Raw genomic sequence first — 25,538 nt, 5'->3', positions numbered from 1 at the left:
TATCTCTAGTTTGCTTAAGTGGCTGTTTTTGTTTAAATTGTTTATAATTATCGGAATTAATTTTGATACTTGTATGCTTGGGTACATGTTTACAATATCGAAAGAGTGGATGGAGTGATCCGGTTGCAAATTGAACTTGTTTAGTTTTTCTACTAGCTCAGATGTGTTTTTAATAGACTTTTTGGATAAGAATTGATAATTTTTTCTTAAGAAACATTGGATGAATTGTGATATTTTGTATAAGGGGCTCGGTCTATAATTGATAATTGGCCGGATGGGAATTCCGGTTTTGTGAATTTTGGGAAGAGCTTTAGCAGTGGGGAGTCCTGGGTTCATATGTATGAGTTTGGATTTTTCCTGTTCGGTAAATAAAAATGAAGTGTTTTTAAGAGTTTGTTTAAGTAGTTTTTGAATTTTTTGGGTGGGGTCTTTTTTGATTATGGAAAATGAGCTGTCTGTGAAAAAGTTTTTTGTTTTTTCAATATATACTTTTTTATCCATGATAACTGTTGCATTGCCTTTGTCAGCTTTGGTTACGATGAGTTCGTTGTCTTTAATTTTCTTCTTGAGGGCGTATATGCGCTTTTGTTCAGCAATTTTTTCTTTATTATTGAGGTTATTTGCGGGGTTGGTTAAATTGGGGAGGATATCAGTCAGTTTCCTTTTAACATCGGTTCTAACCTCATTTTGCGTGTCTTCCGGCATTTTGCTGATGGCTAGCTCTGATTCTGTGATCATAGTAGCGGCTATGTTGAGGCTGTTCAAGTTTGGCCAGTTGTGTTTCGGTCCTTTGGATAAAGTTAAGTGTTCACTTTCACTTAAGGGCGTGTTAGATAGATTTACAACAGCTGGATGAAACTGCGTACGATCGAACGTGTTACTATTGGAGTTTCTAGTTTGTTGGTTATGTAGTTGGCAGTTTTTTAGCCTGTTGAGTTTATTCTCCAAATTTGACTGTTTTTTGGCTAGTTCGTAGAATAATTTGTTCTCTACTTCTTGATAGAATAGTGTCCATTGTGCGTTTGAAAGTAGTTTAGTCGCTGCGAGGTGAGTGTCGTATAATTTCTGATTCAAAAAATATTTCTTCCCGTACAAGAATTTAATTTCGTCTCTTAACCATATTTTGTTTGTTTTGTTTTGAGTTTTGATGGTTTGAGGTGAAGTCCGATGTTTCTTTTTATTGCTTCTTAGAAAATTAGGTGTCAAGTTAAGTGATATACATTGCTTTAGGAAATCGATGTCTTTGCGTAATTTGGCTATCTTTAATTTTAGGCCTAGATATTGAAAGGCTTTCTGTTTTGCCTGGTAAGCTACATCATTGATGGTTATGAATTTCATGTTTTTGGTCCGTATTGAACTGAGAATAATATATAAGTAATAATAATAACAACGTAAACGTTTCCACCTTTTCAATACTACAATATATTAACAAAATTACAAATTACACGGTACTAGTTTCAACCCATCTAGGGGTCATCATCAGCCGTATTGGAGCAAAGATCATTTGTGGCGAAATCCTAAGAAAATGTTATTTTAAAGAATAACAAGTGAAATGAGATGTTATGGTAATAGTTAATAATACAAGGAATATACATACTAAGAGGTTTTTAACAAAGAATAAAGTTCAATCTATTAAAAACACATCTGAGCTAGTAGAAAAACTAAACAAGTTCAATTTGCAACCGGATCACTCCATCCACTCTTTCGATATTGTAAACATGTACCCAAGCATACAAGTATCAAAATTAATTCCGATAATTATAAACAATTTAAACAAAAACAGCCACTTAAGCAAACTAGAGATACAAGACTTTATCACAATATTAAAACTTATCATCGACAATAACTTCTTCACTTTTGACAATGTCATATATCAACAAAATGGTTTGGCAATGGGGTCACCGGCCTCAGGTATCTTAGCAGAAATATACCTGGACTTCCTCGAATACACCAAAATTGACAACGAATTCGAAAACATTCTCTTTTGGGCCAGATATGTCGACGATGTCTTTGTAATCATGAATGAGAAATCAATTAACGCACCCACCACCCTCTTAAGACTCAACAATATTGATCCTCATATCAAATTCACACTAGAATCCGAATCAAATCAAAAAATCAACTTTCTAGATTTAACCATCACTAGAAACTCAGATTCTTTCAGTTATAAAATTTTCAGAAAACCCACTCAAACAGCCTCCACCATTCGCCAAGATTCAGTGCACCCCCAGTCCCACAAACGAGCCACATACAACAGCCTAGTTCATCGAGCCTTCAGCATACCTATGTCCAATAAAGATCTAAAAAACGAACTCAACACAATCCGCGGAATCGCAAAATTCAACGGCTTCAGCAATCATTTTATAGAAAGGATAATCAATAAACACAAACATCGCCCAAAAACTACCCTCAAAAAAGAAATAACCAAACCTCTAACATTTTCCACCTTCACGTTCAACAATGATATCTACAAGTTAACCAACATCTTTAAAAAACAAGGCGTTAAAATAGCCTTCAAAACCAACAATAAGAACATGAACGTTTTATACAATACTTCACACATCAACAAGACCAGCAGTTTTTTAAAATCAGGAGTTTATAGGATCAAATGTACCACCTGTAAAAAAACCTACATCGGGCAAACCGGGAGAAACTTCATTATCAGATACCACGAGCACACTAACGCAATAAAATACAACAGGTTTTCAGCCATCGGCCAACACATGCAAGATTATAACCATAATTTCACCAATATTGAACAAGACATGGACATCCTCGTATTAGCAAACAAGGGCCCTTTACTCAACATAATGGAAAATTACTACATACACCTAGACCAATACTTTAATGCCAGTCACAATCTCAATGAAATCTCAGAGAAACCCAACATACTCTTCGATCTATTTATCACTTTCCTCAGAAACAATAATGCAGCCAACCTAAACTCAATCCTAAATTTAATCAAAGGTACTTTTCCAAGACAGTTACACTTTCTCCTGCACCCTTCAGCCCCACCTTAAGCCCTCTTCCTAAGCCATATTTCATTTCAATACAAGAACTTACTGATTTCCATGATTATAATTTTTACAACACCCCATTTATACTTTATTCTTTGTTAAAAACCTCTTAGTATGTATATTCCTTGTATTATTAACTATTACCATAACATCTCATTTCATTTTCTTAGGATTTCGCCACAAATGATCTTTGCTCCAATACGGCTGATGATGACCCCTAGATGGGTTGAAACTAGTACCGTGTAATTTGTAATTTTGTTAATATAATGTAGTATTGAAAAGGTGGAAACGTTTACGTTGTTATTATTATTACTTATATATTACTGTCAGTATGATCGAACATAAGCTGGAATTCCCAACACAGATAAGCTTAAAATGAAGCCTCGATTATATCTTGTACGGTACGCGACTGGGTGACTTTTAAATAAAGAACGAAGAAATACTGCCTTATAATTTGAGTGAAATATACAATGGGTAGGCCATAATTTATTTCTTATTATCTTTGTTAATGCTTTCTGCCACCAGATTTAATAACAATCACGCTCTCGGAAAGTCATGTTAGGCTTCTTTCTTCGTTTCTGCACAATAGCCGATATAATTTATGCGAATCATTTGCAAACCCCGAATGGAATCATAAACTTGGTTTACACTTCGATAGCGGCGGCAGCACGTAGTCATTTGTTTTCCGTGCGGGCATGCATTAGTATGAAAAATTTGCGGTTCAAACTCAGATTGAAACGAAAACTTAGTTTTGGTAAACCGAGATAATAAATTCTGTGGTGAATACGGAAGTGAGTGTTATCCAAGATAATGACATTATCCAAGTTTTGAAAATCTAAGATAACACCAAAAGTAACTGACGTTGGTAAATATGGGCCTAAAACACTTCTCACACGTGGTCTCTTTTTATTGGACAGTAACACGACCGGTGGTGGATAATTCTTTTCGTGCAATGTAAACACTTGAAATAGACACACCGGCAAAATCTGGTGTTAGTTTTGCGATACAGTAAAACCTTGTTAATTCGAAGTCTTTGTAATCCAGAAATCGGACTTCCAATTACGTGATTTCGAATTAACAACCATCTTGTAATTCAGAAATGCCAGTTTTCGCGGATTCTGCTCTTCCGCGTTGTGTCTGCTACGTGATATTTTGGCGTTCCTTAAAACGCTGAATACAAAAGAATTAAGATTTCACTCTATTTTCAACTATGAAACATACTATAGAAACACCGAAGTGAGTGAAAGTGCGGAAAGCTACCCCTGCAAATTCCGGAAGATGCTTTCTATCGTGACGCGGAAAATTTTGAATTTAAATTACTCTGTAAAATACGGTACTATTTAAAAAAATGTAAACAGTTTAGAATTAAAAGTCTGAATTGTTTTCCATTTACATATGACATATGGAGACAGTTTTCTTCCATCTACGGTTGCACAAAGCATAACTGTACACTCAGCATCGAAAACTAGGTGAGCCAGGAGCATGTTGGCAACCTTGACGCAAATAAAACCTGCAGCCCAATTTCGTGCCTCAAATTTTTTAAAAAAATATGCGGGGATTACTCGCGTAAATATGGTAATTAGGATGCTCGCAAAACCACGTAATTTGAACTAATAACCTGGGAAAGTGTAGTTTCTGGGAACTGATAATCGAGGTTCCACTGTACACATTTCATTCTTTGGCATTTAGCCAAATTTTTTATGGTTTTAATTCGTTCTCAGAATTTTTGTTTTCCCGTGTTGTTCTTTTCTTTTTTTTTTTCTTTTTTCATGGACCCTCTGAAAATGGAGAATCAAGGTTCCACTGTAGTCCATTAGTCTCCTAGGTAAATATGTGTAAGGACCTTCTGAGTGGGTGGAGAACATTGTATATGGATAATTGTTACAGATCACCAGCTTTGTACAAAACAACACTCATGCTTTTGGCACAGCTAGAGTGAACAGAAAACATATTGCCCCTCATTTCCCGGGCAAGCTCAGCTTGTGCACGAGAGATCCTGAGGTGGATCGTTCGTTAATGGGCTGTCTTTATTTTAGAGACATTTAAAGGAACGAGGACTGACGACAAGGAAAAAAACAAATTTAAAACCACAGACTTGACATTTATTGGGCATTAAATTAATCACAAACAAAATATTCTTGCTGTTTTCAAAACACAAATCTCATGGAGTTAATGACTTGGATTGAATTACAAAATTTAAATTATTGAGATCTTCACTCACATTGACAAGGGTTTGTTCTGTAGAAATAAAATAAAAACCTAAATTAGCCCTCCATTGGCTTAAAAATTGAAAATAAAGGAGGATGAACTCAATCTTGACTTTACACAACATTTGAAAGCAGAACCTTACTTAATTCATCCTTAACAAAATTTAAATTTAAACTTTTCCACTAAATTACGTGGCTGATAAACATAGTTTCCCTTTTCTATTGTAACTTTACATTATTAACTCTTTGCATCGGCACTTACATTCTGTACGAAAAATGCCAGGATGCCGATTCGATTGGCACCCTCTTATAAGTCGTGTGGTTATGCAGTAAGGCGCTAGATTGCGACACAAATCAAGTAGAAAGAAGGTAGAATGTTTGTATTTCCTTCTTATTTCATTAGATGGCTCTGACGTAGCTTCATTTTTGCTAGTTTACTCTTCGATTGTGAGTGTATAATCTGTGAACGCTTGACGTCTATGATCCAATATGGCAGCTTCCTTGTTTGTTTATGTCCGCGGGTTGTGATTTGTTTTCAATGATTTTATGTTCTAATTAACGCATTAGAGTTATTTATCGTAATATATTAAGTTTATTATTATTTCTACTGTAGTTATATTTAGCAATTTATTTAGGTCGTAGTAAAGTTGTAAATACAGTTGAACCTGCTTTATACGTAACTCTGTTGTACGTAATTCGTATTTGTACATAATTTCCTTTAGGTCCCGGCAAAATATAATTTAAAAGCGTGCTATTTAAACCTTATTTATACGTAATCCATTTATACGTAATTCGCTGTTATACGTATTAAGTGCCAGTGAAATGTAACCGAGTTCTGCGTAACTGTAATGAGAATGTGCTTTTTTTAAAAAGAAACTACTGTATTTACGAAGTTTCCTGTTTGTCGGCGTAGGTGGAAGTAGAGCGATCGGGTTTCGGTGCTGGAACAGAACACAGAGTTTTGCCGAGTGACGTTGTTGACCCTTACTTACTGGCGGAATAACAAAGGCGATTCTCCTTCGCTCCTCCTCTACCTTCGTCGTTTTTGTTAAGATACATTATAAGCAAAGTGGGCGGTTTCGGTGCGAAAACAAAAGAAAATACAGTAATTTCTTTTTAAATATGAGAATTTTTTTCGTGGGAACTTCGGAGAGGTAACATGTCCACGATGCCGGTATCTGGTGTTTACTGTTGAACAGTAGTTTTGTCATTCAGTTGCTTTTGATTAGCCACGGAGAACAGAAAAATGAAAAGTTATACGAGAAGTGGACGCTAATCCACACAAAACAAAAACTGAAATCTCTTCAGACTTAGGGATTGCTTATAGCACGCTATCTACAGTCATCAGTAAAAGAAACTCTATTTTGGATGAGTTCTTAAAACTGGGTTCAAAATCAGCATATTGCAGCCGTCAGCAAAGAAGGATTTGGAGAAAGCACTTTTCACATGGTTCCAGCAAAACGGGGTGCAGCTCTACCAGTTAGTGGAGACATGCTGAAGGCAAAGGCTATAAATTTAGCTAAAATTATGAATATCACTGCTGCTTTCAAGGCTTCATCAAGATGGTTGCAAGGATTTAAAGATCTTAATGGAATCACATGAAGAACAATTTGCGGTGACTCAAAATCTGCAGACGACGTCACGGTTCATCACTAGAAAGAAGAGGTTCTGCCGGGTATAGTAAGCTATCATCAGCCTCCAAACATCTACAACTGTGATGAGACCGGCCTCTTCTACAATCTCCTTCCTAATAAAACATTAGCTGAAAAAGGTGACTAATGCCATGGAGGGAAGAAAAGCAAAATCCGTGTAACAGTACTTCTCGCCACCAATGCAGATGGATCTGACAAACTTCCTCCACTTGTGATAGAAAAATCGAAGAATCCGAGGTGTTTTAAGGGTGCGAAAACAAAACCTAAGGAATATGAATCCAATGGAACAGTGGTTGAAAAAGCTGGACATTAAAATGAAAAAGAAACAGAAGATCTTATGGATCATTGTGCAGCACATCCACCTTAAATCGTTCTGGAGAATGTCTGAATGGAATGTTTCCCTCCTAACTGTACCGGTGTTCTACAACCGCTTGATTTGGGCATCATTGCAAATTTCAAAGTGCATTATATAAAAAAGCTGGTTCAACATTTAATAACACTGAGTGATGCAAGAAATGAACCTCTCTCCATTAATTTGCTACAAGCCATGGACTTTATTTCGGCTGCCTGGAAGCAAGTGTCATCCTCCACAATCAGCAGCTCTTTTCGCAAAGCTGGTGTCTTACCAGAAGAGGGTGCCTTTAATGATGATTATGGGGACGAAGTTTTGTCTGGCAATGAGCTAACGCTTCCGTAGGGTGTAGAATTCGATACTTTTGTGCATTTCGATGACAATCTGGTTGTATGTGGAGAACTACCGGTTGAAGATATTATTGCTGATGTATGCTAACAACGCGGCGGTGATTGACAAGCTACAGGCGATAGTGACATTGGAGATGGAGATAACGACTTGAATCTTGACACCTGAACTGACCGAAGTGTTAAGTGCAATCGAAGTGTGTAGGCATTACATCAGTGCGAAAAGTTGTAGTGAAAATGCTTCGAACTCATTACTAAGTTTGTTAAAGGAGGTTTATACGTTTATACTCTTAATGCAAGAAAAGTGAAACAAACCAAACTATCTGATTTCTTTAAGGCTGGGCCAAGTTCAAAATAATACTTTCTGACTTAATGTATTTATTATTTGCAAGGATTTACACATGTAATTCTATTCCATTGGTGTTTCAGTAAATATGTGATGTATTGTGTAACTCTGATTTCTAAGTAATTCTGAGTTACAAGTAGTTTTTTCTCTTCCCCTTGATATACGTATAAGTCAGGTTCAACTGTAATACATTTATCACAAGGCATGTCGTCACATAGGTCGAATTCGGGAGAAGAAATTGAGGAACTTCTGGGTTCCTTTGGAAATGTAAGCGACTCTAATTTTAGCGAAAGTGATGATTATGATGTTTTTGGGGTCTTCAGATAGCGCACCAGAGAATGATGGAGCTGTGTCATTGGCTAATGGGCTTACAACATTTCATGCAATGTCAAAGAGTTATAGTGACAGTGCTGATGAAAACGACAGTGACAGTGCTAAAGAAAATGACAGTGAATTAGATTATTCTTGGACTGAATGCATATTCCCGGAAAGTAATGTTGTCCATCCCACCATTTTTATCAAATCCCAGGGCCAAAACCTGTAGGCCTACCTCAACCTGATGTTTCACCCATAGACCCATAAGACCTATCTGTGTCGGTGCGACGTAAAGCCCCTAACAAAAAAAAAAAAAAAAAAGAATATTTCAATCTGTTCTTTACACTTTCATTCCTGACACTATTAGTTGTATGTTGTTCTGATCTTCTGAACTATTCTGTAGTAACAAATACTGCTACTAGACACAGTTCTCTCAAATGATTACTATTACTCTCCCAAAATACATAAAATATCCAATCATTGACAGGTTACACTGTTGGTGTCTTTCTCTCCACATGTTCAATGTTTTTGGAAATTAGTTTATAAATTGGAAAGTAGGCCTACTTTAACAATATAAATTGGTATATATGATCCCAGATAAGAGTTAAGATTAAATATCATCACTTAGTCACTTTGGATTTAGTGTAAAATGTGCAAATTAATTTTAAATTGTTTTTCCCTTTTTTTAATAAAAAATAGTAATATTTTTGTGTACATTATTCCACAAAATTTTGTTTATTGAAATGCAAGTCACATGTTTATGTTCCTTGGAGTATATCAAACTCACATACCAAATTTTACCTCCATATCTTTTAAAATGGGACGTAAATAAAAAAAATGTATACAGTGATGCAAAATCCATTGAAACATGCTCAGCATTCTATGCATATGATGACCTATTATGGGTCGGCATCCAAAGGGTTAATGCACTTCACATTATCTTTACTTTCTTAATCGGTGAAAATCTGATACTACTCTGATAGTATTAAATTAATTAATTGAATGATTTAAGCTCTCAAAAATAATTATTTTGCTCAATTTGTGTTGGTTATGTTATCATATGGCTTTAGCATTAGTGTTAAATTTCAAAACAATATTTACTGGCTTGAGTGCCAGCCCCGCGGTGTAGGGGTAGCGTGACTGTCTCTTACGCAGAGGCCCCGGGTTCAATTCCCGGCCAGGTTAGGTATTTTTACCTGCACCTGAGGGCTGGTTAGAGGTCCACTCAGCCTACTTGATTACAATTAAGGAGTTATCTGACAGTGAGATGGCAGCCCCTGTCTAGGAAGCCAAGAATAACGGCCGAGAGGATCCGTCGTGCTAACCACACAACACCTCGTAATCTGCAGACCTTCGGGTTGAGCATCGCTCGCTTGGTAGGCCATGGTCCTTCAGAGCTGTTGTGCCATGGGGTTTGGTTTTTATTTACTGGCTTGGAAATTATTAAATGATTGAATTGTTTAAAAAAAATCATTCGTGGCATCATTCGCTTTTACGTTATAGTTATTTCAAAATTTACAATCCTTCCTCAAATTTAACAATCGTTGCTTTTGCCGTGAAACTATATGATCTTATTTGCTTTTAGATTTAAGTTATTGAAAAATTAAACCTATCATTACATTTATCAAAAATTCACTATGCACATCAAAGAAATTGACCAACAAAAGCAACGCCGAAATAATCTGGGTCACCGTGGTGAACACGTGGTCAGATTAAAACACATGAATCACAAAATATCACATCAAAAGATTACTAACTACTGCACTCATACCACCCACCCACACCCCTACCTAATTTATGTACACTATTTACACACGAATCCTAGGTTCATTATTATTATTATTATTATTATTATTATTATTATTATTATTATTATTATTATTATTTTAGGATATTTATCATAAGTAGAGTCGGTTGGATCGAATAGATGAGCCTATATTAATTAAGCGTACTTGCCACAGTATGAGGCCAGTAATTGAATTTGAGTAATCACTTTAAAGAATATTGTAATTCTTGCATCGCAACGACGATCTAGTAAAATTTAATATTTTGATCAGAAGATCTGGTAGAAAATAATCATCACGAACATCACAAGGGTTACAGTTGAAAGTCACCAGACACGTAGTCGATGGACACTGATAAATTTATTATTATTCTCAAATACTTGAAATGTGACTCAAAACTTGCTCCATAATTATCTCAGAGGGCTGTGTTCCCATGACACACGCTTCCCAAATTCCGTTAAATATCCCGCAGGACTACCATTGTTCTAGGCAAATACATCAAAATTAGAGCACTCCATAAATAATCCACAAGAACTATCTGCTCTTATTTATTGCTTATGACCTTTAAATTCACATATAACCCAATCTCATAATTTATTGTTATTATCAGTGATTATTAGATCTACCATCAAAATCTGGATTAATCTGAGATCAGATGACACAATCCCAAATAATCATCGAATAATGCATCAGATGAAACTCAACCACAATTTGATAAAGTGAGACATTACCCAAATCATCTCCCACAATGTTTCATGAAGTCAAAATCATTAATTAAATCCATTTTCATCTGAGAGGTCAAATATTATTTAATCACATTTTAGATAATGGCATAAGAAGGGAAAAATACTCGGATAACAAGCTACAATTAGCTACTCTAATAGAATCCCAACTCACAATCACACATGTAACAAGTCTACCATGATCCCAATGAAATGGAAGATGTAAAATATGGCTAAATAATGCAAATCTAATAGAAATACTTGCTAAAAGAAGAAGATCATTTAGTTTCTACATAGATAAACAGATAGATTACATAAAATTGTACTCAAATTTTATGATGGAACTCGATCCTTAGGAGACGCGTTCACTCTCCCATGCTGAAGCTCATCCTTCTCGCTCTCCCTCTTGATGCTAGAATTGCCTACATGATTAGCAATTAATGGTGACAGAAAAATCCAGGTCCCACACTGAATTCATTGCTCCTTTTGATGGTAGAAAACACATCTCTAAGTAGACGACGATATCCCGTGGGCTGTGGTCCTCTTCGCGTTCAAGTTGAAAATAGCTGCAACTGACACAAGAAGATTTTAGAATATGCTCGAGCCAGTCCAAACTTCACTAATTTGTCGAAGACAAAATGTAACGTTGAGCTCACGCTGACACGATGATAGCAGAAGTACGATAAGATCATTCAAGTAGATAAGTAAGTAAGTGAGTGATTTAATACCATATTTACCTGAATAATCCCCGCCGTCGAATAATGCCCGCACCCTCATTTTACGAAGGCTCATTTTGAAAAAAAATGAAATGAACTAAAATTCCTTCCATCGAAAGAGTAACTTAGGCATAAACAAATATCTCGTATCACTCCGCAACGTCCACGTGGTCTTTATGCAAATATCACTGCTATGAAATATATTTTCCATGAAAATGAGCAAGTAGGCCTACTTACATGACAGGTATTTCATTAATCTGAACTTGCAATAGGCTCGATTCCCTGTAGATGGGACGATTCGTTGTCTCTTGCATCACTAGAATCCTCTCCTAAATTACTTACACGTTCATCACATTCCACCTCTGAATGAAAGATAAAATCACAGCGATGAGTAATGTGATCAAGATTATGCAATCAATAAACATCCTAGATGGATAAAAGAACATGCAACATATTTCCAGGACTACAATGACTCTGATTTTCAGACACATTTTAGGTTATCTAAAGCTTCCGAACATAACCTGGAATTCCCAACACATAGGTAGGCCTAAAATGAATTCTCGATGATAATATCTTGTACGGTACACGACTGGGTGACTTTTAATGAAGAATTAAGGAATACTGCCTTATTTTTTGAGTGACGTACAATGTGTAGGCTATAATTGGTTTTCTTATTCCCTTTGTTAATGCTTTCTGCCACCAAGTTCAATAACAATTCACTCTCTTGGAAAGTCATATTAGGCTTCTTTCTTCGTTTCTGCTCAATAGCGGACATAATTTATGCAAATTATTTGCAAACCCCGATTGGAATCGAAAACTTGTTTACAATTCGATAGTGGCGGCAGCACATAGTCGTATGTTTTCCGTACGTCAGTGTAAAAAATTTGTGGTTCAAACTGAGATTGAAACGAAAACTTAGTTTTAGTAAACCGAGATAATAAATTCTGTGGTGAATGCGGAAGTGAGCGTTATCCGAGATAATGACATATCCGAGTTTTGGAAATCTAAGATAACAGCAAAAGTTACTGACGTTGGTGAATATGGGCCTAAAACACTTCTCACACGCGGTCTCTTTTTACTGGACAGAAACATGACCAGTGGTGGGTAATTCTTTTCGTGCAATGTAAACACTTGAAATAGACACGCCGGCGAAATCTGATGTTAGTTTTGCGATACAGTAAAACCTTGTTAATTTGAAGTCTTTGGAATACAGAATTCGGACTTCCAGTTGAGTGATTTCGAATTAACAGCCATCTTGTAATTCAGAAATGCCGACGCTTGCCACTTTTTGCGGATTCTGATTTTCCGCGTAGTGCCTGCTACACGATATTGTGGTGTTCCTTAAAACGCTGAATACGAAAGACGATTTCACTCTATTTTCAACTATGAAACACACTATAGACACACCGAAGTGAGTGAAATTGTGGAAAGCTACCCCAGCACGTTCCGGAAGATGCAATCTATCGTGACATGGAGAAATTTTGAATTTAAATTGCTCTGTAAAATATGGTACTATTTAAAAATGTAAAGTCAGTTTAGAATTAAAAGTCTGAGTTGTTTTCTGTTTAAATATGACATATGGGGACAGTTTTCTTCCATCTACGGTTGCACAAAACTGTACACTCAGCATCGAAAACTAGGTGAGCCAGGAGTGTGTTGGCAACCTTGACGCAAATAAAACCTGCACCCCAATTTCGTGCCTCAAAATTTTTTAAAAATATCCGGGGATTATTCGCGTAAATATGGTAATTGCTGAGGTTTTTATAGCCTTCAGTTCAGGGGTGTGTCCCTTGCATTAAATGACTATTCATACTGTACACATTCATAGGTCGAGAGAATTCTGGAATCACTTGGCGGCTAGCAGTCGGACACACGAGGTGGTCCTTAACCTTGAAGAGTCCAGTCCAGTCACGTGACTGCCACATGTTATCGATGTAAGGGACGGCAGAATAATCAATACTTTACCCCCGCTGAGAACTTGTCAAATCACTTGTTGAATGTTAACACAGCTTGCTAGCAATAAAACTTAGCCATTCTCACACAATGAAATAAATTATGCTGCTTGTTGCAGGCATGTAACTAAATGCTTATTATACGCCAAAATTAACGCGGACAATATGCCTCTTATCGTTTAAAAAAAAAAAACTGAAAAAAAGATAACTTACATTTGCTTCAGCAAATAAAGTCCTACTGTAAAGTAGGTTGTTAAAAAGCCTGTGCACATGTTGTCAACCCAATATGACAGACTGGATTGTGTTATTGTCAAAACAAAAAGAGGAAAAGAAAAACTGAAGCCAAATCTGGTGGTACATTACAATGAGGGAATGGGTGGTGTCGATTCTCATGATCACCATCTGGCATCCTTTCCACTTATGAGGAAATATGTCAAGGGCTAAAAAAAAAATTTAATTTTACATGCTAGATATGGCCTTGCTAAATTATTATCTTATTTGGCAAGTTCTCAACCCAGAAAAGAAGATGCATTTCACTTCACTCCACATCAGAGCTGCTGAGCAACTCCTAGAAAGCTTCCAGCTGCCTCAGTACCCCAGCAGAGACCCACCTCACAGTGGTAATATTCCTACTAGACTTTAGGGTCGATATATTGGCCACTACCCAACAAAAATGGATCCATTTGAGAAGAAATCCATGTCATTCAAGCGATGCAGAGTGTGTGCAGCACGGGGACTATGCAACGAAAATTCGTTTGAGTTTCTCAAATACAAGGTTGCTTTGCATGTGGATACCTTTTTTCTAGTGTTTCATACAGAAACACATGTATGGTTGAAATCATAAAAAGTTTTTTATGTGTGGAACATCCCTGTATATATCTATTCATTAGCATTTTCTTAAAAATAACTATAAAATAATTAGTATATAAGTGCACATTTTTTTAAAAAAAGTCGAAGGGTTAATTTTATGATATGTATTCATTTATTGATGTATTGCTGTTTTTAATTGTGTGGTTAATTGAACTTTCGTGTAGAGTCTAAATTCATTTGAAATTTCTCAGTGGTTTTAAGAGTTACTTTTTATTATGATGAAAAGGTATGAAAACAATTATGGTAAATGTTAATTCTAATGCTTTTTCTCTTCACAGTTAAGTGTTTAATTAGGTTATTAATAAAATTTCATGTTTTATCTATCATAAAAACAAATTGTTCAGTTCTATTTTAAACTTTACTTTTTTCCTACTTGGGTGGACTATTCTCCGGAATCAGTCATTAGCAACACCTTGTTTGATGTCTATTCAAATTCCCATTTGCATAACAGTTTTCTTGCTCCAATCTTATGAATGATGCTATAGTAGTTGTAAGAGATCAAACTGTACCTAAACTTGCTATTGAAGATTCTCTTTTATAATGAAAACAATCTGCACTCTGTTGTCAAGTTAGATTTGGAAAATATACAGAATAAAGGCTTGTTACCTTGGTAAGGATTCAAGAGACCAACATGTAGTAGATAGTAACAGCATAGGAATCTATGTTATTCGTATCTAGCTTGATTAACTGCCTGTATCCTGCATTTGTCTGAAGATAATTTTGGTTTAATTGATTTGTTTTGTAGTGAATTCGGGCCAGCCAGAGGAGGGACTGAAAATATTAGAGACTGCTGTCAAGGATGTATGTCTTGAGAACTTCAACAGGACAGCATTACAGAGGCTCCAAAGTGCTGTGACATTGCAAGGGAAAACATTTCCGTACAAGATTCCAGAAAAGGTAATAGATAAAATGTATTTGTTTATAGAGAACAGGCGCAATAGTGAATTACATCCCTTCATATAGGATTGGCAGCAGTAAAGTATTTATTTTATTAAAAAATTTAATGTCTTATCTATCATAAAAACAACAGTGAATAAGGCCAGGAAATTTTGAGAAAGTGTTATTTTTACAAGGGTAAATCTAAAAGTAAGTTTCTTTAATTCTTTGTAGATGGACAAAGATACGTTGGTTCATAAAGAGCAGTGTTTTATTTTAGTACTGCTCTTATTTTTACATAATCATCAAGGTTATTGAAATTCTTATCTTGATGTAAAATGAGTTTCTCTATTCCCCCATGATGGAAAGTGATGTTTTTCTCATTGAACAATTTTTTCCACTTCATCGTCCCTGGGAAGTTATCTGCCCCACTGATCTTCATCAATAGCAGGAACGAATGTGACTGTTCTTGGTGGAGAGTCAATCCTCTCATCCGTCACAGCCGTTCAACTTCCACAAATTCATGGTGCCATTCTCACAATTGTTGGACAAATATCACTTTCTCCTAGGATACTCACACAATCCTCTACCAAACGCTGACAGGTTCTGTATAATAATGAATAATAATGTTATTGGCTTTACGTCCCACTAACTACTTTTACGATTTTCGGAGACGCCGAGATGTCGGAATTTAATCCCGTAGGAGTTCTTTTATGTGCCAGTAAATCTACCAACATGAGGCTGACGTATTTGAGCACCTTCAAATACCACCAGGATCGAACCTGCCAAGTTGCAGTCAGAAGGTCAGCGCCTCAACCGTCTGAGCCCCTCAGCCTGGCCCGTATTTTCTGCCTACAGGAAATAGATCTCTGAGTACAGCTTCTACTGTGACCGTCCATTCAGTACCTTCACCGTTTTGCAACTGTTGAACTAAGGTTCTTTTTTTCACAGACTTATGCACTTGTGTGCCTTCATTCATTGGAACTACTGTATGCTGGAAAACAAACTACACTTAAATGTTATTTAATCACGTTGGTACAGTGTGTGTTCAATTTTTTTTCTGAATATTATTGAACATATTGATGAACAAAGGTTGCTGTAAGGACACAAAAAAAATGGCACCTTCTAGCTTAATTCAGGAATATTTGTATTTGGGTCGTCTGTCTTGAAAACTGATTCTTTCAACAAGCCCCATATGTAGATATCTGGGACCATGAGGTGTGGGCCGTAGGAAGGGTATGGAGTTCCATGAAAAATTAGGCGAAAGTGTCATTGCAGAAGGGTAAGTGACTCTGTCGCGGTGTGGGATGTAGCACCATCTTGGCTGCAGCTGTTGTCTATGGAGAGGAAAGTTTCCAGCGCAACAAAAATTGTGCCAACCCCACACAAATGGGATAATAATGAGGTCCTTGTAGATCACCTGATCCACTGTTTTTGGATTCTGTGCAGCAGCTTTGACAAAATAAGGGCCCGATATTCCATGACCAGACACAGTACACCAGTCGTAACCCACACACTGTGTAGTGGTTTCCGTATAACAGCATCAGACCATCCAAACCCTAAAAAGAAAGAGTTGTATGTCGGTTGATGTGGACATGAAGGTGAGTGTGTCTTTCATCTGATAACCAAATGTTGCAGAAGAAATCTTATACGTCATAGATAACACTTCACAGAAATCCTGTAATTAGACTCGCTCATCCCTCATCCCTCATCCCTTTTTGTTTGACGCTGAGCATCTTCAATGCGGTATGCAATTCAACCCAGCTCTTCAAACATCCGCCGAACAGTGATGTTCATCATAAACTATGCTTTGGAGACTGCAACACCTGTTGGACAAGTCACCCATAATTATTGATTGTGGTAATGGTTCTTGTTCGCTCGGATGTCCCTTTTGTTAACATAAGACATCCTATATGATGGAACTCGTCAGTGACAGCAACATTTTTCTGTTATTTAGTTCGTCCTAATTAGATCACTCCTCCTACTGTTCTTACTCATATTTTACAGAATTTTCTGTACTCTAGAAGTGAAAATATTCCCATGTTTTAATATTAGGAGGTACATCACAAGCACACATTTCACATTTCAAAATACATGCTAACAAACTATTACTATACATTTACTATATGGTAAATGAAACATATTCTAAAGTTCTATTTATCTTTTGAAATGGAAAGGTGTAGTTCTTGACAGAAGTGGTTAAAAGTGCATAACGAACACCATTCAGTAAAAGTTTCTACCACCACAGCACTTCTTTTCTATAAATGTAAGCAAACATCTTAACTACTGTTTCAGAAAAGTAAGCTGCAAACGGAGGAATGTTATTTGTTTGAAATTTAGCATCACATTGATATTACAGACTATGAATCTCATGTGCAAAGTTTCATCTTAATTGGATGTAAAATATTATGGTATTGACTAGGAGGATATCAAAATAATTTTGTACAATTTTGTAAGAAAAATCACATTGGTACGCAAACTTTTAATGCAAACACATTTAATGTACATTTGTTTTTGGGCTAGTGGCACACATGTATGTGTCTTACCCACCCAACACCTTTGACATTTTATTCTAGCCCAACGTTCTCTTTGTTTTCACCTTCTTTGCTCGGGATGTCTTTCTGCCACTAAACTAGCCCGTTGAATGCGCAGTTGTCCATGGTGTGTGGTTAGTGAAGTAATGTGAGGGATTGAGAGTGTATCAGAGAGCAGCATCGGTTAACTGTGTTAGCATACATACATACATACATACATTAGCATTATAGACTGTTATGCCTTTCAGCGTTCAGTCTGCAAGCCTCTGAGAATTTACTAAACGTCGCCACAATCCTCGATTTGCAACTAGTGTTGTGGCCTCATTTAGTTCTATACCTCTTAGCTTTAAATCGTTAGAAACTGAGTCTAACCATCGTCGTCTTGGTCTACGTCTACTTCTCTTACCCTCCATAACAGAGTATTATTCTCCTAGGTAACCTATCCTCCTCCATTCGCCTCACATGACCCCACCACCGAAGCCGGTTTATGCGTACAGCTTCATCCATCGAGTTCATTCCTAAATTAGCCTTTTATCTCCTCATTCCGAGTACCATCCTGCCATTGTTCCCACCTGTTTGTACCAGCAATCATTCTTGCTACTTTCATGTCTGTTACTTCTAACTTATGAATAAGATATCCTGAGTCCACCCAGCTTTCGCTTCCGTAAAGCAAAGTTGGTCTGAAAACAGACCGATGTAAAGATAGTTTCGTCAGGGAGCTGACTTCCTGCTTACAGAATACTGCTGATCGCAACTGCGAGCTCACTGCATTAGCTTTACTACACCTTGATTCAATCTCGCTTACTAATAATGTTATTTGTTTTTACGTCCCACTAACTACTCTTTTACGGTTTTCTGAGACGCCGAGGTGCAGGAATTTAATCCCACAGGAGTTCTTTTACGTGCCAGTAAATCTACCGACACGAGGCTGACATATTTGAGCACCTTCAAATACCACCGGACTGAGCCAGAATCGAACCTGCCATGTTGGGGTCAGAAGACCAGCGCCTCAACCGTCTGAGCCACTCAGCCCGGCAATCTCACTTACTATATTACCATCCTGGGAGAACACACAACCTAAATACATGAAATGATCGACTTGTTCTAGCTTTGTATCACCAATCTGACATTCAATTCTGTTGAATTTCTTACCTACTGACATCAATTTAGTCTTCGAGAGGCTAATTTTCATACCATACTCATTGCACCTATTTTCAAGTTCCAAGATACTAGACTGCAGGCTTTCGGCACAGTCTGCCATTAAGACCAAGTCGTCAGCATAGGCCAAACTGCTTACTACATTTCCACCTAACTTAATCCCTCCCTGCCATTTTATACCTTTCAGCAGATGATCTATGTAAACTACGAACAGCAAAGGTGAAAGATTGCAGCCTTGTCTAACCCCTGTAAGTACCCTGAACCAAGAACTCATTCTACCATCAATTCTCACTGAAGCCCAATTGTCAACATAAATGCCTTTGATTGATTTTAATAATTTACCTTTAATTCCATAGTCCCCCAGTATGGCGAACAGCTTTTCCCTCGGTACCCTGTCATATGCTTTCTCTAGATCTACAAAACATAAACACAACTGCCTATTCCTCTTGTAGCATTTTTCAATTACCTGGCGTATACTGAAAATCTGATCCTGACAGCCTCTCTGTGGCCTGAAACCACACTGGTTTTCATCCAACTTCCTCTCAACGACTGATCGCACCCTCCCTTCCAAGATGCCAGTGAATACTTTGCCTGGTATACTAATCAATGAGATACCTCGATAGTTGTTGCAATCCTTCCTGTTCCCTTGCTTATAGATAGGTGCAATTAATGCTTTTGTCCAATCTGAAGGTACCTTACCAACACTCCACGCTAATTTTACTACTCTATGAAGCCATTTCATCCCTGCCTTCCCACTATACTTCACCATTTCAGGTCTAATTTCATCTATTCCTGCTGCCTTATGACAATGGAGTTTATTTACTATCCTTTCCACTTCCTCAAGCATAATTTCACCATCATCATTTTCCTCCTCCCCATGAGCTTGGCTGTTTGCAACACCACCATGATGATTTCCTTTTACATTGAGAAGATGTTCAAAATATTCCCTCCTCCTCTCCAGTGATTCCCTGGGATCTATTATGAGTTCACCTGAATTACTCAAAACACTGTTCGTTTCCTTTTTCCCTCCCTTCCTAAGATTCTTTATTACTGTCCAGAAAGGTTTTCCTGCTGCTTGACCTAGCCATTCCAGGTTATTACCAAAATCTTCCCATGACTTCTTTTTGGATTCAACAACTATTTGATTCGCTCTGTTTCTTTCATCTACGTACAAATCCCTGTCTGCCTCGGCCCTTGTTTGGAGCCATTTCTGATAAGCCGTCTTTTTACGTTTACAGGCTGCTCTCACTTCATCATTCCACCAAGATGTTCGCCTTTTCCCATCTTTACACACAGTTGTTCGTAGGTATTCCCTTGCTGTTTCCACTACAGCATCACTGTATGCCACCCATTCACTTTCTATATATCCTGAACCTGCTTACTGTCTACTGTTCGAAACTTCTCACTAATCATATCCATGTACTTCTGTCTAATTTCCTCGTCCTGGAGATTTTCTACCCTTATTTGTTTGCAGACAGATTTCACTTTCTCTACCCTAGGCCTAGAGATACTTAGTTCACTACAGATCAGATAGTGGTCTGTATCATCGAAAAATCCGCGAAAAACTCGTACATTCCTAACAGATTTCCTGAGTTCGAATTCGGTTAAGATATAGTCTATTATGGATCGGGTACCCCTAGCCTCCCATGTGTAGCGGTGAATAGCCTTATGCTTGCAGAATGTATTCGTAACAGCTAAACCCATACTAGCACAGAAGTCCAGCAAACGCTTCCCATTCCCATTAGCTTCCATATCTTCCCCACATTTACCAATCACCCTTTCGTATCCTTCAGTTCTATTCCCAACTCTCACATTGAAATCGCCCATTAGCACTATTCTATCCTTGCTGTTGACCCTGACCACGATGTCACTCAGTGCTTCATAAAACTTGTCAACTTCATCCTCATCTGCACCCTCACATGGTGAATACACGGACACAATTCTTGCCCTAATTCCTCCCACTGACAAATCTACCCTCATCATTCGCTCATTTACGTGCCTAACAGAAACTATGTTGCGTGCAATGGTATTCCTGATAAAGAGCCCTACCCCAGACTCTGCCCTTCCCTTTCTAACACCCGTCAAGTACACTTTATAATCTCCTATCTCTTCCTCATTATCTCCCCTTACCCGAATATCACTTACTCCTAGCACATCCAGATGCATCCTCTTTGCTGACTCAGCTGGTTCTACCTTCTTTCTTCCATAAGCCCCATTAATATTGATAGCTCCCCATCGAATTCCATTTCGTTCGCCAAGTTGTTTCCAAGGAGTCCCTCGCCTGTCAAATGGGAGTGGGACTCCATTACTCCCATAGGTCCGAGGCTTGCTTAAAGTGTTCTGAGCTCGGTAAATTCATGTAGCAGGATGCTACCCTACTTGCACATAGTCCAAGTGAGGATCTCTCCTCTAACGGGTTATGGACCACCGGTGAATTGTATAGTCCTAGCCGCCTGAGCACAAGGAGGACCACGACTCAGAATATGTCCGAGATGCCCACTCCCATTCCATAGCAACTGGTATCCCGACTCTCAGGACCACTTACTAGGCCACTCAGCCGTTGCCCATGGTTCACGAACTAGGACGTGACTACAGTAACCCACAAACATGAACCATACACTGTTAGCAATTAAATTAAAAATTAAGAGTGAAATATTTCCACCTTTTCAATACAAAATCAAGTAATGGAAATAATTTACTCTTAATTTTTAATTTAATTGTAATCACAGTTCAATACGGACCATTCAAAATTAAATTCATATCTCTTAATAACTGTGTTTGTACACGCGTTGGCTAAAATGCCACACATCTACACTAATGAAGATTATGCAGATATGGTGTAGGTTTATGGCTTCTGCAGTGGTAGTACTCATGCTGCTGTCGAGGAACACCATCTGCGCTTTCCGACACATCGAATCGAATTCCTGACCATAGAATGTTTACCAAACTTTTCAGCACATTGCATGAAACAGGTATTCTTCCAAGTTCCCATTTTTCTTCTGAAAGTGTAGTTCAACAATCTGTGCAGAACCAGCACGCATAACAATGTCCCATGAACACTTCTATGGTGAACATTATATGTGGAAAACATGTGCCCCTTTCAAAATGTCAAAGAGGTTGTGTGGGTGGGACACACAATGCTTGCCACTAGCCCTAAAACACATGTACATTAAATGTGTTCCATTTTGGAAACCATTCTGAATAGGACATATGTTCATCTAATTTTGTTGTTAATTGAGCTTCTACAGGTGGTCTAAGTATATCTCTGCTAGAATGCCTGAAGCAGGAGCACCCAGAGGAAGTCCTTCTTGTAGATATATAGCATTATTCAATTTGAAATAGTTATTAATCAAAACAAACTTCAGTAAGTCTATGAATTCTTCTATTTCACATTGGCTAAGCTTATGTTTACTTAAATTGTTTTTAATTATATTAATGGTCTGACCTGGGCGGTCCTGTGTTGAACAAATTTTTAACTTGAAGACGATATTAAAATATAGAGCAACCCGAAGCTCTCCGATTATTTGTAGTTTCGTCGACTTCAAGAAAGCGTACGATTCGGTCGATCGACAGTCTCTCTTTAACATCTTAGAAGAATAAGGGCTTCACCCAAAGACATCAAGACTCATCAACACTCACGGACACGAAGTCAAAAGTGAAATTCATAGGTGAAGTATCGGAGCCCTTTGTCATTAAGACCGGCGTGCAACAGGGTGACGGGATTGTCACCATTGCTTTTCAACCTTGTTCTAGACAAAGTCATTCGAGAATGGGAGAAGGAATTGAAAGTTCAGAAGCACTGGAAACCCATGCAACTTGGCCGAAAGAACGATGACATAAAGGTCAGTTGTTTAGCTTTCGCAGACGACCTAGCGATACTAACAGACAGTGATATTTCAGCGATCAAACAGATTGAAGTCGTGGACTGGACTACAAATCTCATTCGAAAAGATCAAGTTTATTTGCACTAAATTCGACATTCAGGAATTACAAACAAAATCTAGGCAGATCAAACGAGTTCAGTACTTTAAATATCTCGGTGAGATCCTAGAACCAACAGGGTTGGAAAAGGAAGCACAGAAAGATTACATAAACTCAAAAGAGCATATTGGAGAATCCGTGACATCTACAACAAGAAATGCATGTCCATACATACAGAAATCAAACATGGTGATTAAACCTGAAGTGCTGTAAGCAAGTGAAATATTGGTACTTAATAATTGTACCGGGCGGTACACCTCCACGCGGATAATTTAAAAGTTGCGCCTGTTGAAACTCCTCTGCTGGAGGAAGTCTGAACTTTATTGATGGTATTAATTTTCAAGTTTCTCAGAAGATGTCACTACCTGGAAATTTTGGAGTTTTTGAACTGTGTCATTTTCGACGTATTTTTGTTTTGCTTGTAGTAAGAAGTGTGAACTTTCTCTTCTAGAGGACACTACTGAAGATCAACAATAGTGCACCCTAGTGCGGAGTGAAAGAACTGGTTTTTTTTTTTTGGAGAAATTTTATTTCAAAAGTTTGTTTGTTGTTAAATTTCCTTCTGTTATTGTTTAAGTTGGCTGTATACCCCTCTCTTTCTCCTTGTTTTGTATTCAACCAATCCCGAATTTCTTTTATTAATTTCTGACCAATCCGAGGTATCTTCCCCCAACTTGAATATGTTGCTGTATCCTACCCAATAAAGAGTTTGTGGGAGGGTGTTTTCATTCCCCTAACGCCTCGAACCTTCCGCGAGAGGATATAAACTGCTGATTTTAGGGTCTCCGGGCCACTTCTGTTCCATCTTTCAGTGTGTAAAGTACATAGCAGGGGGCGGGTAGCGCCTCTTTCTCCGGCAGCGGTCAACAACCAGGTAATGGCCGATTAATTACTTCTTTTCTTGCTTGCTCAGCAGTTTAACTCTCGGGGCGGGTCCGAAGTTTTTCCGTTATGTAACCTTCCTTAAAAATGTAAAGAAACTGGTATCTATTCTATCTTTTAAACTACGTATTGGGATAGAGAGTGTTTAACCCTCTCGAGTTCCCACTCATATTGTTTTGAGGTGAACTTATTTTCTCAACCTATTCTTCCTTAACATTATGTAAATTTGTTTCTTTTCTAAAGTCACCTCCGTAGTATGGGATTAGCCCTTGCATCAGTGGCCTAGAGCCAAATTAGGTTTTAAAAACAAAGTGTATTAGGAGTGCAGATCGCCTCCTCTCTAATTGTTATTTTTGGAGGTCATGTAATTACCCCTTTTCATTTAATAGACCTCAGTAGGTTGGGTATTTTACCCCTGTGTCTATGTCCAGTGAGGACAACTTGAAGGTGGAGTTTGGTGTGGCCTTTGAGAGGCTTAGAGTTGAGAGCGAGTGGCTCTCTTTTTTTTTGAAAATTGAGTGTTGTATGCCTCGTGGAGGCTTTTCAGTGTAATTTGGAGCAAATGTTCCTGAACATGAATGGGGTTTTCTGCCCCTCTGGTAAAACTTATTTTGAAGTAAGGTTGGGCTGATTGCCTACGAATGGTGAAGCAAGGGCGCTGAGCCCAAATCTAGTAAATATTGTACCTACATTTTGTTGACTTGCTACTCTGTACCTGCAATGCTTGTTATGTCGTCATTTTAAAAAGAAAATATAACCTTGTTAAATTTTACATTAACTTTGATTCCGTAGTTTGAGACCCGTTCACGCCCGCACCTTCTTTCACCTCTACCTACCACTAAAACACGGTAACAAGTGGTAGCAGAGCGTGGTTGAATGGGTCTCAATTTAGCCCCTTTTGACGGCTAAACATTGTTTTGTTCCGAACTCTAACAATTTTCTCAGTTGCTGGAATTTTTTTTGATTTTTTCAAAATTGTTCTGTTATCATGCCCGGCCCTCGCGATGTTCTCCATCTTAACTATTTGCGCAAAGAGGAGTTAATCTATGAATTAACTATTAGAAATGTGCAATCTGGAGGCACGGTTGCAGTAGACACAAATAAGCTAAGAGAGTCCCTTGAGTTGCCTATTTCCATCCCCACCTTTGGAGAGAAAGAAGTTGACGACTCTCTTTCCACGATCGTCGAAAATATTACTGGGCTAGCTTCTGTAGTTAGTTTTTTTGATGAAAATGACCCTTCTCCTAATCAAATTAAGCGGGTGCAAGCCAGGCTATATCACTTCTCAAATAGAGTTAACGATCTGTTGTCTCTGAAGTTGAATGACGTTCAGAGGAAGGAAGCTAGTACGCTGCTTGAAAATATTTCTGAATTGTCTAGCAAGGTCACTCAATTGTTAACGGGGGAGGTTCCTCCCAAAAGCGATCTACCCACCACAGTGAATGTAGGTAGTGAGGATGAGCCTCCTAAGGGAGAAGCAAATAGGAAAACCATTGCTGCTCAAACAACCTCTGCCCCATTGGACGAGTCTGAACGCCGTAACTCATTAAATAATGTACGTTCTGAATTAACTTCCTTGCCATTGAAACCTTTACCTACTATGTCACCCGGGTTTAGTAGCTTGCCTCATCCATTGGCAATGTTGCTCAGAGGTATCTCTAAGTTTTCCGTTAATACCACCAGTGACGTAATTTCATTTTTAAGATTTCTAGTTGAATTTCAGGATCATGCCCTTGTGTTTTCTCTTTCTCCATGTCAAATTTTGCAAATTATCTATCCTTATGCAATTGGTATTCTCTCTGACAAAATAGTAAGAGCCATAGCTGA

At 37.8% G+C, this 25,538-nt stretch overlaps 1 protein-coding gene across 1 annotated transcript in view; it reads left to right on the top strand.

Moving 5' to 3' along the window:
• bsf (bicoid stability factor) overlaps positions 1-25,538 on the top strand; it is a 351,343-nt gene that overhangs the window by 317,727 nt on the left and 8,078 nt on the right. Inside the window, exon 20 of the mRNA XM_067153608.2 lies at positions 15,026-15,177. Coding sequence (XP_067009709.2) covers positions 15,026-15,177 — 152 coding nt within the window. The remainder of the gene's footprint in view (positions 1-15,025; positions 15,178-25,538) is intronic.

The sequence above is a fragment of the Anabrus simplex genome, chromosome 9 (genome assembly GCF_040414725.1).
Source record: "Anabrus simplex isolate iqAnaSimp1 chromosome 9, ASM4041472v1, whole genome shotgun sequence".
Taxonomy (NCBI): Eukaryota; Metazoa; Arthropoda; class Insecta; order Orthoptera; family Tettigoniidae; genus Anabrus; species Anabrus simplex.
This window is presented reverse-complemented; position numbering and strand designations above follow the sequence as displayed.